Source organism: Anser anser (assembly GCF_964211835.1).
Source record: "Anser anser genome assembly, chromosome: 1".
In the NCBI taxonomy this organism is placed as follows: domain Eukaryota; kingdom Metazoa; phylum Chordata; class Aves; order Anseriformes; family Anatidae; genus Anser; species Anser anser.
In genome coordinates this window covers 104,340,336-104,354,561 of record NC_139720.1, presented here as the reverse complement: position 1 = coordinate 104,354,561, position 14,226 = coordinate 104,340,336, and the positions used below count along the sequence as shown (strand labels likewise).

Here is a 14,226-nt window from a genome sequence, read left to right as displayed (position 1 = left end):
TCAAATTAAGTATGTGTAGGGTATGTACACCTCCAGGGAAATGAACAAGAAGTGGTCTCCAGGGAACATTTCTTTCCCTCTTTTCCAGAAGAGTATGCTGTTGCTCAGTATATGTCACCTTGCAAAGATGCTGTTGCAGAAATGGATGACTGATTAGCAAAGGTAAGTAAAAGCCAGGAAAAAATAATAAATAAATAAATAAATAAATTAATTAATAAACAACAAAAAGTGGCAATGAGGATGAAGCACTGGGGAAGGAAACAAGAGAGAACAGTTAGTAAAAAGAAAGGTGAGAAGGTGAAGTATAAAACAGCATGAACATAGGAATTGGCCATATGAGTAGAGTGATACTTGCAGGAAAGGAGCCTTCTATCTCTACCAGGCTTCCCAGGAAGCAGCCAAAGACAGTGACCAGATCCTCTCCTATGCTACATGCTCTGTGGAGTTCAAATAGGTACGTCTGTGCTGTTCAAGAGAAGGCCTCAGCTTCTCTGTAGGGTGAAAGCCAAAATGCAGAAAAACAGAGACACTGTAAAATACCTTCAGAGTCTTCTCAAAAATGACAACGCTTAACAAAAATATTCTACCTACAGCCTCCCTTGAAAGCCTCCCCTCCAAAGCCTGTGCTTCATGGGCACAAGCAAGGTATTTCACATGGACTTAAGAAACCCCATCCTGGCCAGCTAATGCACGTTCTGAGGAAAACATTTGAGTTGACATGAACCATGGAGGTGATGTGTTGACTAGTTAGATATACAATGCTGTCTTACTGTAGGGTAGGTCCAGGTCTGTGTGCTGCTCAGTGTAGCAGTTACTCTGGCTGTTATCTGCTGAACAATTCTCTTGGTGCATGGGCAGAGCTTGCTGTCAGTACTTGGTCTAGCTCCTACCTGTTTTACACAGAATGGGCTGCCTATTCAGTATCCTGAAAGTGTATTTTATATCCTGTACCTCCTGTTTGATGTTTTTGTTTGTGTTCTTTTTTTGTTTGTTTTCTTATTAAGTTTATTTTCTTTTGAATTTTCCCCTGCAGGATAATCATATATGTTCAACAATTGATGAAACACCCTATTTTCTTCTGTCATTAAGTCCCAGAAAGGGCCTTTTCACCTTTCTAAGCACAGTGGGAGTCTGTGATCTTGTTTGTACTAGTGTCTGTTTCTTTATTTCCCTTCATGGCATATCTCTTCAGATCTGCATCATAATCATGTATACTTTTCCATCAATAAACCTCATTTTTACACTGGGTATTGGCTTTCTTTCGGTATCACAGAACAGCCATTTTAATGACAATCCACATGTTATGGTGGCTGGCCGGAGAGGAATAAGAGAGAAGCAACTCTGTCCTGCATGTGACATTCAGCCTCCTATGCCAGCTGCAGCTGATAACTACTGGTAACTAGTGTAATATGCAGCATGTTCGGACACTCCCAGCCTCCCATCTCCAGAGTTTAGTCCCTGTTCCCCATGGCTATTGAACAGCCTGACACTTTTCCCCAGCCCCAGTAAGGGGCTGCCTCTGCTCCTTTGACATAAAAGTAAGGTTTTATGTACAGAAATCATGGAGTGCCTCAGCATTGTGCTAAGTACAGGAGCGAGTGAAGAAAGGGGCAGTTTCAGTCAAGGCCTGGTGACTGCCAGGTCCCATATCACGGGACATGCATGCATGGTAGGTACCTCCTTATGGAGCTGCGCCAGGCAGCATGTGTTAATGACCGTGCCTGTCCTACATCTTCCTAGTCCCAAATCTCACCCTGCCAAGCCAACCAGTCCACCGGACTGGCCAAGACTTTTTCCAAGAGAGATGGTGAGCACCTCAAACACATTGCCCTGGTCTGATACAAGCAACAAGCCCCCTGCCATCCTGCACCTCTCCTCATCACCCACACAGCTCTTCCCTGCTCTGTTACACACGGAGCCGCGGTGTTTTCTGCACGGGGGGCTGGATAAATGCTCATGGGCTGAACCGTGCCAGAGCCACAGCACAGATGGGAACAACGCGACATACGCCTGCCCTGCCTGGGGGCCGCCGGTCTGGGGCCAGCGCTGGAGGGAGGCAGCGGCCGGCTCTCTCCGCCCTCGCCCGCCGGGCGGCGCCCGTGCTCCTTGCCGGGCCACGGGCCGCCATGGCGCCGCCGACTACCTCAGGCCGCGCCGCTGAAGGGGCTGGGGGTCCGCGGCCTCGGGGGCTGCCCTGGGTCGCGCAGTAAGCAGCAGGTTTCGCAGGGCAGCTAGGAACGGCAGCGTCGGAAATAAAATCACCTTCGGTGCTTGTGGATGGTTGGGAAGTGGGCTAGAAGCCTGGCTAGAAACCAGGTACCGAGGTCTGGTTTATTTGTGGTGTGTTGTAGGGTAGTATCTGATATGCCACTGGGCTGTCCTTACCGGGGGCTGACCATCCGCCACAACAGCCTCAGTGCTGGCTCCTCGCCTTACACGTCGTCTTGAGTTAGGAGTGCTTGACTCAGTCTCAGTGGGCATGACCAGCTCCTTTGCATGCACATTCCTCAATCAGAAAGATTTCTGTAAAGCTTCTATCGCTGATTAAATTCCTTAAGAGATCCTGGCCTAGAGAGTAGTCCAAGTATGTGCTAGTCCCAAATAAAGTGCCAAATTTAAAACTAACAAGTAATTAGGCCTGAAATTCTGTATGTATGCTGAGGACACTGACAATTTTGAACAAGTGTGATTAACAACATTCTGTATGATGTTTTTAGCATGCTGTGCACCATTTAAACTGTGGCCAGTATTTTCATGCTGAACTCAGTGGACTCAGAAGTTAATAGAGTGATCTGCGGTTTACAATCTACTTTAAAGAAGACCAAAATGGACAGAAGACAAGGGGGGAGAGGACTGGGGGAAAAACGCACCTGTCATGTAAGAGTGTAAATAATAGTATAAGTGCAGATGAGAACTGTTGAAGCGCTGACAGCGTGTATATATGTTGAAAGGAATTGGGAAAGGGATCCATTTCACTGGTTAATTTGCTAATGATGTGTGTGGAAATAGAGACTTGCATTTTTTTTTCAGGGAAAATGAATCTGCATGTCAGCACAGAGTATCACCCTTCTCAAACTATTTTTTTTTTCCAAAAGGAACTACATAATTTGAGAAACAATATGATTTGTGCTTCTGAGTTCAATCCTGAAGAAATCTGATGTCTGAGTCTCTACAGGCAGCAGGCTACCCAAATACTCACAGGATCTATCAGCCATATGTGATTTTCAGAATTGTGAAGGGCTGGCTGTCCTGGATCTGCATGATACTAATGTTATAAAAAGGCATTTCATTAAGTTTCACAGACAAGAGGAATTTGTGGGCCATGAAATTGCTTTGGGTAGAGTGCAGATTTCTGTGCTACGTTACAAAATTAAAACTTCACTGGCAGTGGCAGGGAAGCAAGCACGGCTATGAATTTTGCTGTCCTGATACACTCCAAACTGTAGCAAATAGGCTTGATTTACACCAGCATCAGACTGCATTAAAGCAAGACAAATCACAGCAACAAGGTTGAAAAGGAGAGCAGGCTGAGTGGATGTGGATATAGTGATATATCCCTTTTCTGGGGAATTTGAGGCTAGTTAAGCGAAGACTTCAGTGTACCACATGGAACTCATAAAAAAAGCCCTCAGGTCCAGCCACATGTTATTGTGCTCAGGCAAATATCATTTTCTGGGAAAAAACAAGGTCCTGAAAAAAAAGGAAAAAGAAAAAAAAAAAAAGCCTACATTTTTATCATTCTTGTGGAGCCTTCTTTTCCTCTTAGGCCAAGCCTGAACTGTTAAAATATCAAGAGCGTATTTCCCACTGTAGACTCTTCCTCTGCATACTGAAAATGTAATATTTATATCCTGATTTTATCTGGTGACTCAAAGAGCTAATTGCCAGTTGGAGTCAGATCTAATAAACATCCCATGCTCAGACGCTTCCTCCAGATTTTTACATATAAACCATGTTCTCTTTGGCTCCTGCTTACACAAGGAACAGCAGTATTCCTTAAAGTGCATTCCAACAACTCGCAGATTTCTGGAACCTGGGTGTCTTGTTTTAGCTATATGCTTCATGGCACGTACACAAAATTGAAGAAAGTTTCTTAGTTGTTCACTAGGTAAAACAGGAACACGCAGAAATGACTGAATGTCATTTCTTCCTTCTTAGTCCAATAATATTGAAGTGTCATATCATTCAATCCTAGCACCTCAGAGAGTGTTATAGGTCTCAGAAGGTCAGAACTACTTTCATTTTGGCAAGATATACATGCTAGGCAAACCGTTTCCCCAAGTAGAAAATCAAACCCACTGTCCCAAAAGGTGCACTTAGTTTGCTGTGCTCAGTGTTGCACAGCACAGCTTCAAAATCTATCAGAGAACAGAGACAGATAGAGGTATCCTCAGAAACTGTTGTACAGGTTTGTGGACTGAGTCAGAAATGCTGCAAGAAACGGGAAATAAATTCACTACAGTGGTCTGCCAGTGCCTTCATGCCTGCTCTGCAGCTTATTTATCTTCTATGAATCTATCCATGCCTCTATTAAAAATGCATTAAAAGCTATTCTGAACTTTGGATTTTTATGAGAAAAAAAAAGGATGACAATTGTATAATCACATGAGAATGTCTTTGACTAAAGTGCTCAGTCATGCTTGCTTCCCTTTGTGTTTAAGCCTTTTTTGTAGTTTATGTGTGTCATGGGACTTGCTTTGCTGCTCATGTGGAGTTCACAGTGAAGAATTTGCTAAAGGCTGATGTGACCACTTATAATGACCACACTTGTTCTGGAACCTGAACATACACTTTTTTACTGTAGACCATAGGTCTCACCCACAGTGCAGGCAGCAGGGTGCAAAGTCTAGAGAAAAAAAAATAAGGGAAAAAGTATCTCCCCAAGAAAGATGAGCTCCAGTGTAGCAGTGTTCTCTTGCTGGGGTCTCTCAATTGCTTACCCAGTGCTCTCATTTGGAAAAAGAGTCCTTGGTTCAGGGCATTTGGATGCTTCATCTTTTGGCTCAAATCGTCTGTGATTCCAGTGATTGCAGTGTCACAAGTTAACAGAGCCAAGCTGTTAACAATGGCACAACTAGAACTCTGTATGACTTCTCTTGTTTTCTAGATTTTGTTACCTACTTGTTGATACTCAGGTCTTCTCCTGATCACCTCTGTCAAACAGGAAGTGTGAGTGATGACCAATGAACTCACTGATCAGAGAAAATCAGGAATGTTCCAGAGGAACCTTCTATCAAGAAGCGATGATGTGCCAAAATGCTCTGAGGAAACAAATCAGCCTTGCTCTCTCATCATTCCTCTGTTGAGTTCATTTGCCACCTTCCTGGTGGGCAATTAGGGAGGTACTGCCATGTAAGCATCCCCTGACACCTGATTCATCAGACAAGTGGCATGATCACATCTGTGGCACCAATGGCTGTGATAAGGGTAGCATCAGAAAAGGGCTTCTTGAGGAACAAGTGAAAAATATATATATTTTTTTCTCTTTCTCGCTCATGTACAATTTGAAATTGTGTATTCAGTGTTAAAATGAAATATTCTGGATCTCCTCAATTTATTTTTTCTTTCAAATGGAGAAGAAAAATTTTATCAGCTAGTCCTGCAGCTCAACAGCAAGACATAACTTCTTTCTGATCAATCTCCTAAAGGGTCACCTTTTGAGGGTCAAGAATTTTTTTAAGCCAGGCATCATATTGGATACAGGACCTACAAGCCTCCTTCAAGGAAACTTCTCAGTCTTGCCCTCTCCGATCTTCTTGCAAGCTCAACACACCAGTCTTCTGATGCCCTTTGATCCTGTCCTGGAGTTGTCCGCTCCTCGCTCCAGAGTTTCAGTGCTGGGTAAAATTCTCTTAAGAACATGATTTCAGGAGGGCTCCTGGACCCCGTGTTCTCACACTGTGTATATAACCTGGCAGTTGGGAGAGTGAAGAATTCTTATTTGAAAGCAAAGATAAATATGAATGAAGCAGGCAGAGGTGGAGGGAATAAAAATCACCATACTGTGTATTGACAGGGCTCTGTGTGCATGCTGCAAAGTCCTAACCTTGCACATTTTTTTCTCAGTCTTTGGCTCAGTACCCACTGGGAGGTGAAGGCTAGGTTATTACCAGAAACAATTGCATAACCATGCCACATGTTTGCCTTTCCTACTTCACTTTACTGGAAGTGATAAGCTCTAGACCCTACTGGCTTGGGGTATTAGTTGAAACCTGTTCCTCCCATTGCTGTCCCTCTGGTCAAGGCAAGGTGTGTCCACACTTACTTGCTGACCTTATGCCTATGCCATGGTAAAACTCTTCTAGGAAGTCCTATACACGGAGTTTGAGTTTCACGGCTAGCTCTGGAATGCACAGCTCTCCTGACATTTTCTGGCTCCTTAGGCAAGGTCCTTGTGCACTTAGGACTTGTCCTGTTCCCTACCAATCACTTGTGTCCAGTGCAGGGTATCCCCAAACACAAGGGAAGTGCAGTGGTGTAATGCAGCCAGGGCAGGCTCTGTAGCAGGACCCTAAATTCAAAAGGAACCTGTTCTTCAGCATCATGGCTTACACCCCTTTTCCTGACCCAAAAGGATAAATGTGACACACTCTGCGCTGCCCACCAAGGTGCAATGTGGAGGTGTATGGGAAAGGGTTAACCATAAGAGTATCCTATTTCTTTGCCTAATACTCCATCAGGACTTCTTGTCCTGCTTTCTTGTAGCATCCTCCGTCTCAAAAATCTGTACAAACACATCAGCTGAATTACAGCTCTCTGCACCAGGGAAAGATCTGTACTGGGTCTTGAGCAGCAGATCACAGCTGGCTTAGCTGTGGCCCAGAGAGGGGCCTGGGCTTGCCCAGTGTGACCCAGCACATCAGTAACTGAGCTAAGCATAAAGCCTATCCCTTCTTTAGCTCAGCCAGCTGGCTCCTGGCCCACCACGCCAATGGATCCAGACCAGTGTTCCCCCTGCACAGCTGGAGGATCAAGCCCCATGGCAGAGCCACCACAGTAAGCAGATGCTGCACAAGACAAGTACAACCTGGTCCAGCCGGAAAGGTGGCATAGACACAGTCGTCTTCCACTTCTTCTTCCTGCAAAGTCATTCAGAGGGGCAGTGATTTGGGGTTTCACCTTATTTATTTATTTATTTATTTATTTATATATCTATTTTGTAGCTAAATGAATGAGCATCAAAAGCTAAATGGGAAAAATCTTTGAAATGCCTGTGCTGTGTTAGCATGGTCTTCTTCTGTACTGGTACTTTTGTGCCATGAAGTTTGGACAGTCTCCAGGGATGGCAATCCCATGGCCCCTCTGGGCACGTGTTCTATTGCTGCACCACCCTCGGAGGAAGCATTTTTTCTGTCTGTTCTGTTAGAGTCTCTCTGGACACAGCCTGGCCCGCTGCCTCTGCTCTTGCCACTGCCTACCTCTGAGAAGAGCCTGTCTCTCCCTTGATGCTACCTGCCTTGAACACCAACCTCAGGACCACCAGAACCACCTCAAGAGGTGCTTGCATCTCATCTGAGGAGAAAGGGAGCCTGGATTATAACATCACAGAGAGAGATAAAGTGAAATTTGTAGTTTTATATGCATTTTTTATGACTTTATGTGGTGAAGTTTTATCTGAAAAGAGAAAACGTGAGTCATAAATAGTATTGTTAATTATCTCATATGCAGTTTTCAGACACATTTGTAAATACTTCGGCTTTTCCCCACCCTTTCCATGCAATAGTCTGAGAAATACAAATGTAATAGCTTTTCATTCTTTACATCAGGGACCATCTTAATTTCTCTGTAATATCAAAACCATATCTGTCAACATGAAACAGCTAGTTTCTTGGTTATATATTTAAACAATATTAATGTTATTCACTGATTACCTTGGATGGATTTAATGGTGGGATTTCAACAAGTGATCCCATTCCACTGTGCTCTATAAACATCAGACTGACATGCTGCAGATTTCTCATACCATAGGGTTAACAGCTTTGGTCGCAGTCTTTTTAGCAACAGACAGCATAGGTTTCTTTTAAGGCAAGACAAAAAGTATAAACAGAAGTAATATTTGTTATAAGAAGTTGGGAAAGGTGGATTAGCCCTACTTTGTATAGGGCTTGCACTACCAATGGTCTTGCCTTGCATCACACAAAGTCAGTCACAATCTATTTATAAAACCTAATGCATTACAAAGCACACTAAAACATGGGTAATTTGTTGATGCCTTTACCATACCTGAATAGATTTAGTTGTTCATAGGACACCACAGAAATTCATATGAGTTATATTAGACAGCCTAGATGTCCGCACTCAGGAAAGGCAGTTAATCTGCCACCAGAGCCTTCTGTCAAATTAAGATATTCAACAGGCTACTAAAGTGGATAATCTTTATTTGCTCTAATATTTTCAGTTTAATTTGAAGTTCAACTGATGAAGCCTTTTTACGGGCCTTCATTTCATTGAATATCTTCCTTCATCTGCATGTTGCGACTTGTGTAATGTTCACGCTTTCTGAGTTTTCCTAATAAGTTTTAGAGGAGCTTCTCTTCACTACAGCCTGTGAAATATTTTGTCTCCCACAAAATAATAAACCCTTTTTTTTTATCCTTCTGGGTATTGTTGTTAATCCTATTAATTTGTACAAATGCTTTTTCTTGTAAAGCTTTTTATTTATTTATTTATTTATTTTAAGTAAATTGCTTTGGGTTTGTTTCCTTTAGATATCTCTTATCAGATCAGCTACCCTTGTTGGAAGAAGTAGCCAGTCCTTCAGATACACAATCTGTCTTCCAGGTATGAAAAAGAACCAAAAAGCTTTCAAGCTAAGTACAAGTTCAAACCAATTGTTCTGCGCTTAATGGGATAGGTACCAGATAGACTGCCTCAGTCAGTGCTTGTGGAGCAAGGTGGGCAGTAGGATGTCAGAGACCTAATGAGTGGTTCCTGGGGGACTGAAAAACAGATGTTTTGTACCTTGTGGATGGGAAATAGGTGAGTAGAAGAAAGATTGCAGTGAGAAGGATCTCTGCTGAATCCCCGCTTCTGATAGTCCTCTAGATCTATGAATTTTAGTTTTACATGCTCATCCTTAAAGCATACTGTACGTGTCCATTCTGGTTTCTTTTTGTTTTCAGTTCACAACATCCTGAATGAAAACAGAACACGTGGGGTGAGTCATGTTTTCCAACAAATATCCAGGACACAATTGCTTTGAAAACTGCTACTTTGCACAAGTTATTTACTGGAGAAGACGGAAATGGGAGGGAGAGGACAGACAATAGGGGGCATTTTTGGAGAAAGATCCATATGGCTTTTATTACTTTATAGTTACACAACCAGATTTTATCAATATTTCCATCTCTAGCTGATAATCTGCTAAATCTTTTGGTTTCTATGACTGTGTATGTTCATTCCTTTTTCATATCACGCTTATATAACACTTATTCCTAGCACTGGCTGCCTCCTGTTTGTTTTCCTTATTTTTGTGGTTTGTAAAAAGGTGTTGAACTTTATTCCATGAGAGACTGTGCCTGATTTTTGAACACAGTTCTTAAACTTCCTTTCCTCCTCAGACATTTCTCCTCATCATTCACACTGCTCTTCCCTGCAGTTTTCTGTCAGCACAAGAGTCAAGACACACTATGTAGTTAAACTAACATTCAGTTTTAACATTCACTATATTTCAAAGTTTAATATTCAGACAAACCATTAGTGTTGTTCTGATCTTATCAGTTCCTCTGTACAGATCAGAGAACCTCTGCCACTAATGTGGCTTCATATAATCACATTCAATAAGATTTGTGCTAAAGTATTTTATCTCCTGAGTATTCATACACAACAGGACTCTTCACAGGGGTCACAAATCTCTAATAAGAGCGTGACCAATCTTTGATTCTTTGATTGCAGAGACTCTGTAGGGCAAGCTGAAGCCCTACAGCTGCAGTTTTGCAGTCTTCCAAGGGCTGATACAAATACCCCACAAAGTCAGGCTACTCAGGGAGTTCTGGTAGCTTGGACTGAATATTTCATTTCTGTGACCAGCTGGAATGTAGCAATCTTTTTTTTTTTTTTTTTTTAATTACTAAATTCAACTTCTGGATAAGCTGTTGCAACAAGATATTCACAGACAACCAAGCCAAGTGAGCAGTGCTGTTTCTGAGTGACTTTCACTATGGATGCAACTCACAGCAGCACAGCTCTGAATCTGGCAAAGGGAAAGGGGAGACACCTGGGGCACCTGGAACATTTTCACCCCAGACCAGGCAGTCTAAGAACAGGCAACACAGAATGATGGAAGATGATCACCATGCTGGGGGGCAGGGATGCCACCCGATGGCATTGCCTAATATTTATGCATGTTCACAGTGGAAACAACATATTTCCATATCTAGACCTGTAGTCACCTCACTTTGGATTTTATTCCTGACTGACTAATTGTCTAACCTAGCAGCCCTGTTAGGGGCTTTGTCAGCAAACTACTTCAGTATTCTGTTAATATAACATGAGCAATGCTTTTGCCTGTGGGTTTCCTTTTGTTCGTAACATACCTATAAACACAGCTTTTGACTTCAAAAGATGGCATTACTGGGTGTCCGAGCGCTGAGATTGGATGCCACCCTCAGGGAGCAACCTTGTGTCAAACCTGGTTCATTTCCCCAAGACTGTGGATCTCTGATGGGTTAAAGAAAGCAGGGTATGAATGGTTCGAAGATTTCTAATATAAGTACTGTCCAATAAACACCCTTCCCCCACATTGAAAGTCTCTAGCCAAATACTGTCCCTCTGCTCCAGCTCCTCCTTATACGCCTCTCGCCTCTCCCCATTTCCGGATGGGTCCTGGCCCACAGCCCTTATCTCCTCTAGCCCCTGGGCTGTTTGCAGAGAGCAGTTAAAAAGGGGCTGACCCAGCAGAGAGTGGAGGGGAATTACAAGGTGCAGGAAAACAACAGCACCGGACCAGACTGGATGTCTGCTTGAGTCACCACAGTCCTGCTCTGCACCATGGGGAAGGACTGGCTCTTTGGCAAACCAGATATCTTCCTCCTTCTCCTCTTCTTCCTCCCTGGAAATACCTCTCCCACTACAGAACCGTAAGCTACACATATGGAAGGGGGAGGGAGGTCTTAGTGCTCCTTTTTTTTTTTTGGTCATTTTTCTTCTTTTCTGTCATTCTTTAAACAGCTGTGCCAGTTTCTCCCATTCCTACCCTGCATCCCACTACTAGCCCAGCCCTGACCTTCCTGCACATCTCTGCCAGTGTTCCCTTTTCCCCTCGGTACTCCCCTGCTAGTCCAGCCCTGGTTCAGAACAATATCTCTGCCTAAATATATTCTTACCTAGAAATCTTCAGGTGCCTGAGTTTTTGTGGGCATGCATGTACTTACCTTTCCCGTAGTATCCTTGTTTTGATCATTGAGTCATTTCTCCGCGTTCTCCTGTTTCTTTCAAGCTGGTTTGTTCCCTTTCTCCTGTTTCTTTCATCCCGGTTTGTTTCCCTTGGCAGCATCAGACGTGCTTGTTCCCAAAGAGGATCTGTGACCTAAATTCCCTTCCGCCAGCATGGAGTCTGGCGCTGGCACCCTCCCCTGGGATGTCCACCCCGGGGCTCTGCAGGTGAGGAGCATGGCTGCAGCACTCACACTGCTGAGGGCCCCAAGGAGAAGCTCTGCAAGGGCAGATCAGCCTGGCCTCCCCACCTCAGCCTCACCTACCACAGAGGGTTCTGCAGCTTCTTGTCCAGGCAGAGCAATCTCCCTCTTTAGACTCTTGCTGCTGTCACAGCGTGCCTCTTGCTGTGCCACGGTTCTCTCCTCTGTGGTTCCGAAGCTGGTCTTGTGATGCTTGCTAGAGATCTCGTGCCCACAAGCACCGCATGAGCACTAGTAGCTGCAGCAGGAGGTGCAGCAACACTGCTGTTGCTTACTGTGTGGTCAGAGGTAAAGTGGTGACTGGCTCAAAACTGAAGGACCTTTGACTCACACTTCACCATCAGTCCCTCATTCACCTGCCCTATTTGGCTGCTTCTGGGGTAGATAAGCCAGCCAAGTCTGCTTTGGGGTCAGGCAAAGCTCTCCAGTGTCTCCACGGTAATCTTGTTCATATCCCTGCCAAAGATCAGACGGAAACTGCTTGGTCCTTTCCTCGCATAGGCAACATGCTGCTCTTTTTCTCTGAACTGAGCATCATTTTGGGAGGGGAGAAAGAGGAAAGGATGAGAAAGGTGTGAGGAGGAGAGGTGTATTTGGGATCACAGAACAAAGATAGGAGCTGAGTGCAGTAAGCAGTCAGGGAAGAGGTAGACAGTGTGGTCTGAGTAGTGAATTGCTAGGCAGGTGTGAGAATAATGGATCTCACTCACACTTGGTACCATGTGCTGCAGGGTTGATCCGATGCTGTGTATAACACAGGAGGGAAGCTACCCTAGAACGGAAGACCTCCAAGTCAAATCAAAATGAAGCTTCCAACCAAGATTTGTGTTCTGCATCTTGCACAGGGAGATAGCTTTGATAAGCAGCAACAGTTGTTGCTCTTTCTGTTTCAGAAGTGGCTATCTGCACAGGAGACACAATTAAGGTTCAGATTAGATATTAAAAAATAAATAAAACTCTTATTCACCATGTTACTGCAGCATCAGAACGGGTGACCCATTGCAACTTCCTTTTCCAGGAGAGAAGTTGGCTTGAGACATCCAAATGTCCTTTCCAAACAAACAAACAAATATATATATATATATATATGTACGATACTGCGGCATACTGACAATAGGACTTTTTTTCTTACTCTGGATCTATTCTGGAAGAATTCAACAGTAGGCATTGTTCACCTATTCTGATATGTGGTTGTGCATGTAAGCTATTTTACAATGTAGTGTATAATGTTTGGGAATATATTTGAGATAGCCAAAAGTGCTCGCTCATGATGGTATTTGAATTGACAGATATGGATACAGATTGACAGAGCTGATGAAACTCAGTGGTTTCTTTGCTTGAATGTTTGTTCCAGGAAGCAGCTGAGAGTTGATACATGGAAGTATCAAGAATCATAGAATCATGTATTCTGTGATTCTATGATTCTAAGCTAGTCCATTGTAAGCTAGAGTATTACCTTCTCCGTATAGACAAACTTAGCATTTTTAAGTCAGCCGCTTTCTCTAGGGTCCCTTATCCCTCCTTGTTGCCTGCTTCTGATGGAGTCACTGCCTCTGTTTTCAGAATACTGCCAACCTTGCTGGCAGCGAGGCTGGTGAGGTCTCTTCTGGTAGCCCAGAAGCATTTCGTCCTGGAATGGCTGTATATGGACTGTGTGACCCAGACTATTTAAAGCTTTCATAGTACTTTAATTCATTTAGCCCTTTTCACCAACACATCTCAAAACAGTTGAAGGGAGGTCTATAAACAGCGTATTTCATAACCTTGTTTCAAAGACCGTGAAGCTGGCATAGGGGGAAGTTCTGTGCATTGGCCAAAATTTCAGTGAAACAGTGAACAGGAGGAGGAATAAAGCCAAATTCCCTATGAACTAGGTCACGCTGTCCCTTCGGTAGACTGGACATTGCAGTCACATTGCCACTGACAGGATGCAAGGAAAATTAGATTAGGGGACGTAGGGTGAAGCTGTGGTGAGAAGGCTATGGAGGAAGGGTAGTGATGTAGCAAGCAGCTAGTTAGTGCAGCATAATCAAAAGCTGTAAGTCATTCCCTGGGTGGCTGGAGGTCCCTCCTTTCACTGCTTCTGCAGCTGCGAATAGGGGCCAGAGGTGCCTGCTGGCTCCTTACCATGCTTTATCGCATTGCCTGGTTTTGAGGGAAATGGAGGTACTCCCTAGGTCCCACTGTCTTCAGAGTAGTTTTAGGAGGGCCCAAAAGCTCAGAGCCTGGGCAGTAATGTAGCTCTGGAATGTACCCAACTATCTTTCCGCAGGGCTGAAGGGAGACCACTCTATTTCTACACTTCTCACATCAGCTCTGCCTGAATACACTCAGTCCTGCGAGTAAGCATTTCTTCATTCTGATGCCCTGGGTATGATTTCCATCCCTCAACAAAGCTGTTAGTACACCACCATACTTCTTCCTAGGTCACTTGTGACTGTGTGATCTTTACAAAGTGTTTTTATTAACTATCTGGTAAGGTGCACATTAGCCTGCCCCAGTGGAGGGTCCATAGCAAAGCAGTTTAAACAGTGCTGACCCAAGGTTTCCTCCCATACAGTGATTAACATACCTTGCAGATTGAATTGCC

General features: G+C 43.9%; 2 protein-coding genes and 1 long non-coding RNA gene across 6 annotated transcripts in view; 2 read left to right on the top strand and 1 right to left on the bottom strand.

Moving 5' to 3' along the window:
- LOC310895460 (ovostatin) overlaps positions 1 to 5,909 on the top strand; it is a gene marked incomplete at its 5' end in the record, with an annotated part of 37,979 nt that extends 32,070 nt beyond the window's left edge. Inside the window, one exon of the mRNA XM_083826862.1 lies at positions 89 to 5,909. Within this exon, the coding sequence (XP_083682988.1) occupies positions 89 to 153 (65 nt within the window). The 3' untranslated portion in view covers positions 154 to 5,909. The remainder of the gene's footprint in view (positions 1 to 88) is intronic.
- Positions 5,910 to 5,917: 8 nt separating this feature from the next.
- LOC310893562 lies at positions 5,918 to 14,084 on the bottom strand. Of its 4 annotated transcripts, none has more exons than XR_014579091.1 (4): positions 11,373 to 14,084; positions 10,536 to 10,659; positions 8,962 to 9,133; positions 5,918 to 8,017 (listed from the first exon to the last, which is right to left on the bottom strand). It is a non-coding gene; the product is annotated as an uncharacterized lncRNA (long non-coding RNA). The 4 variants fall into 4 exon arrangements; XR_014579092.1 differs by having other exon boundaries at positions 5,918 to 9,133; positions 11,373 to 11,595; positions 11,696 to 14,084; XR_014579093.1 differs by having other exon boundaries at positions 5,918 to 9,133; positions 11,373 to 11,595; positions 11,700 to 14,084.
- The window catches only part of LOC310893397 (alpha-2-macroglobulin-like), a 40,028-nt gene continuing 36,574 nt past the window's right edge, over positions 10,773 to 14,226 (top strand). The window contains exon 1 of the mRNA XM_083822334.1: positions 10,773 to 11,078. Coding sequence (XP_083678460.1) covers positions 10,990 to 11,078 — 89 coding nt within the window. The 5' untranslated portion in view covers positions 10,773 to 10,989. The remainder of the gene's footprint in view (positions 11,079 to 14,226) is intronic.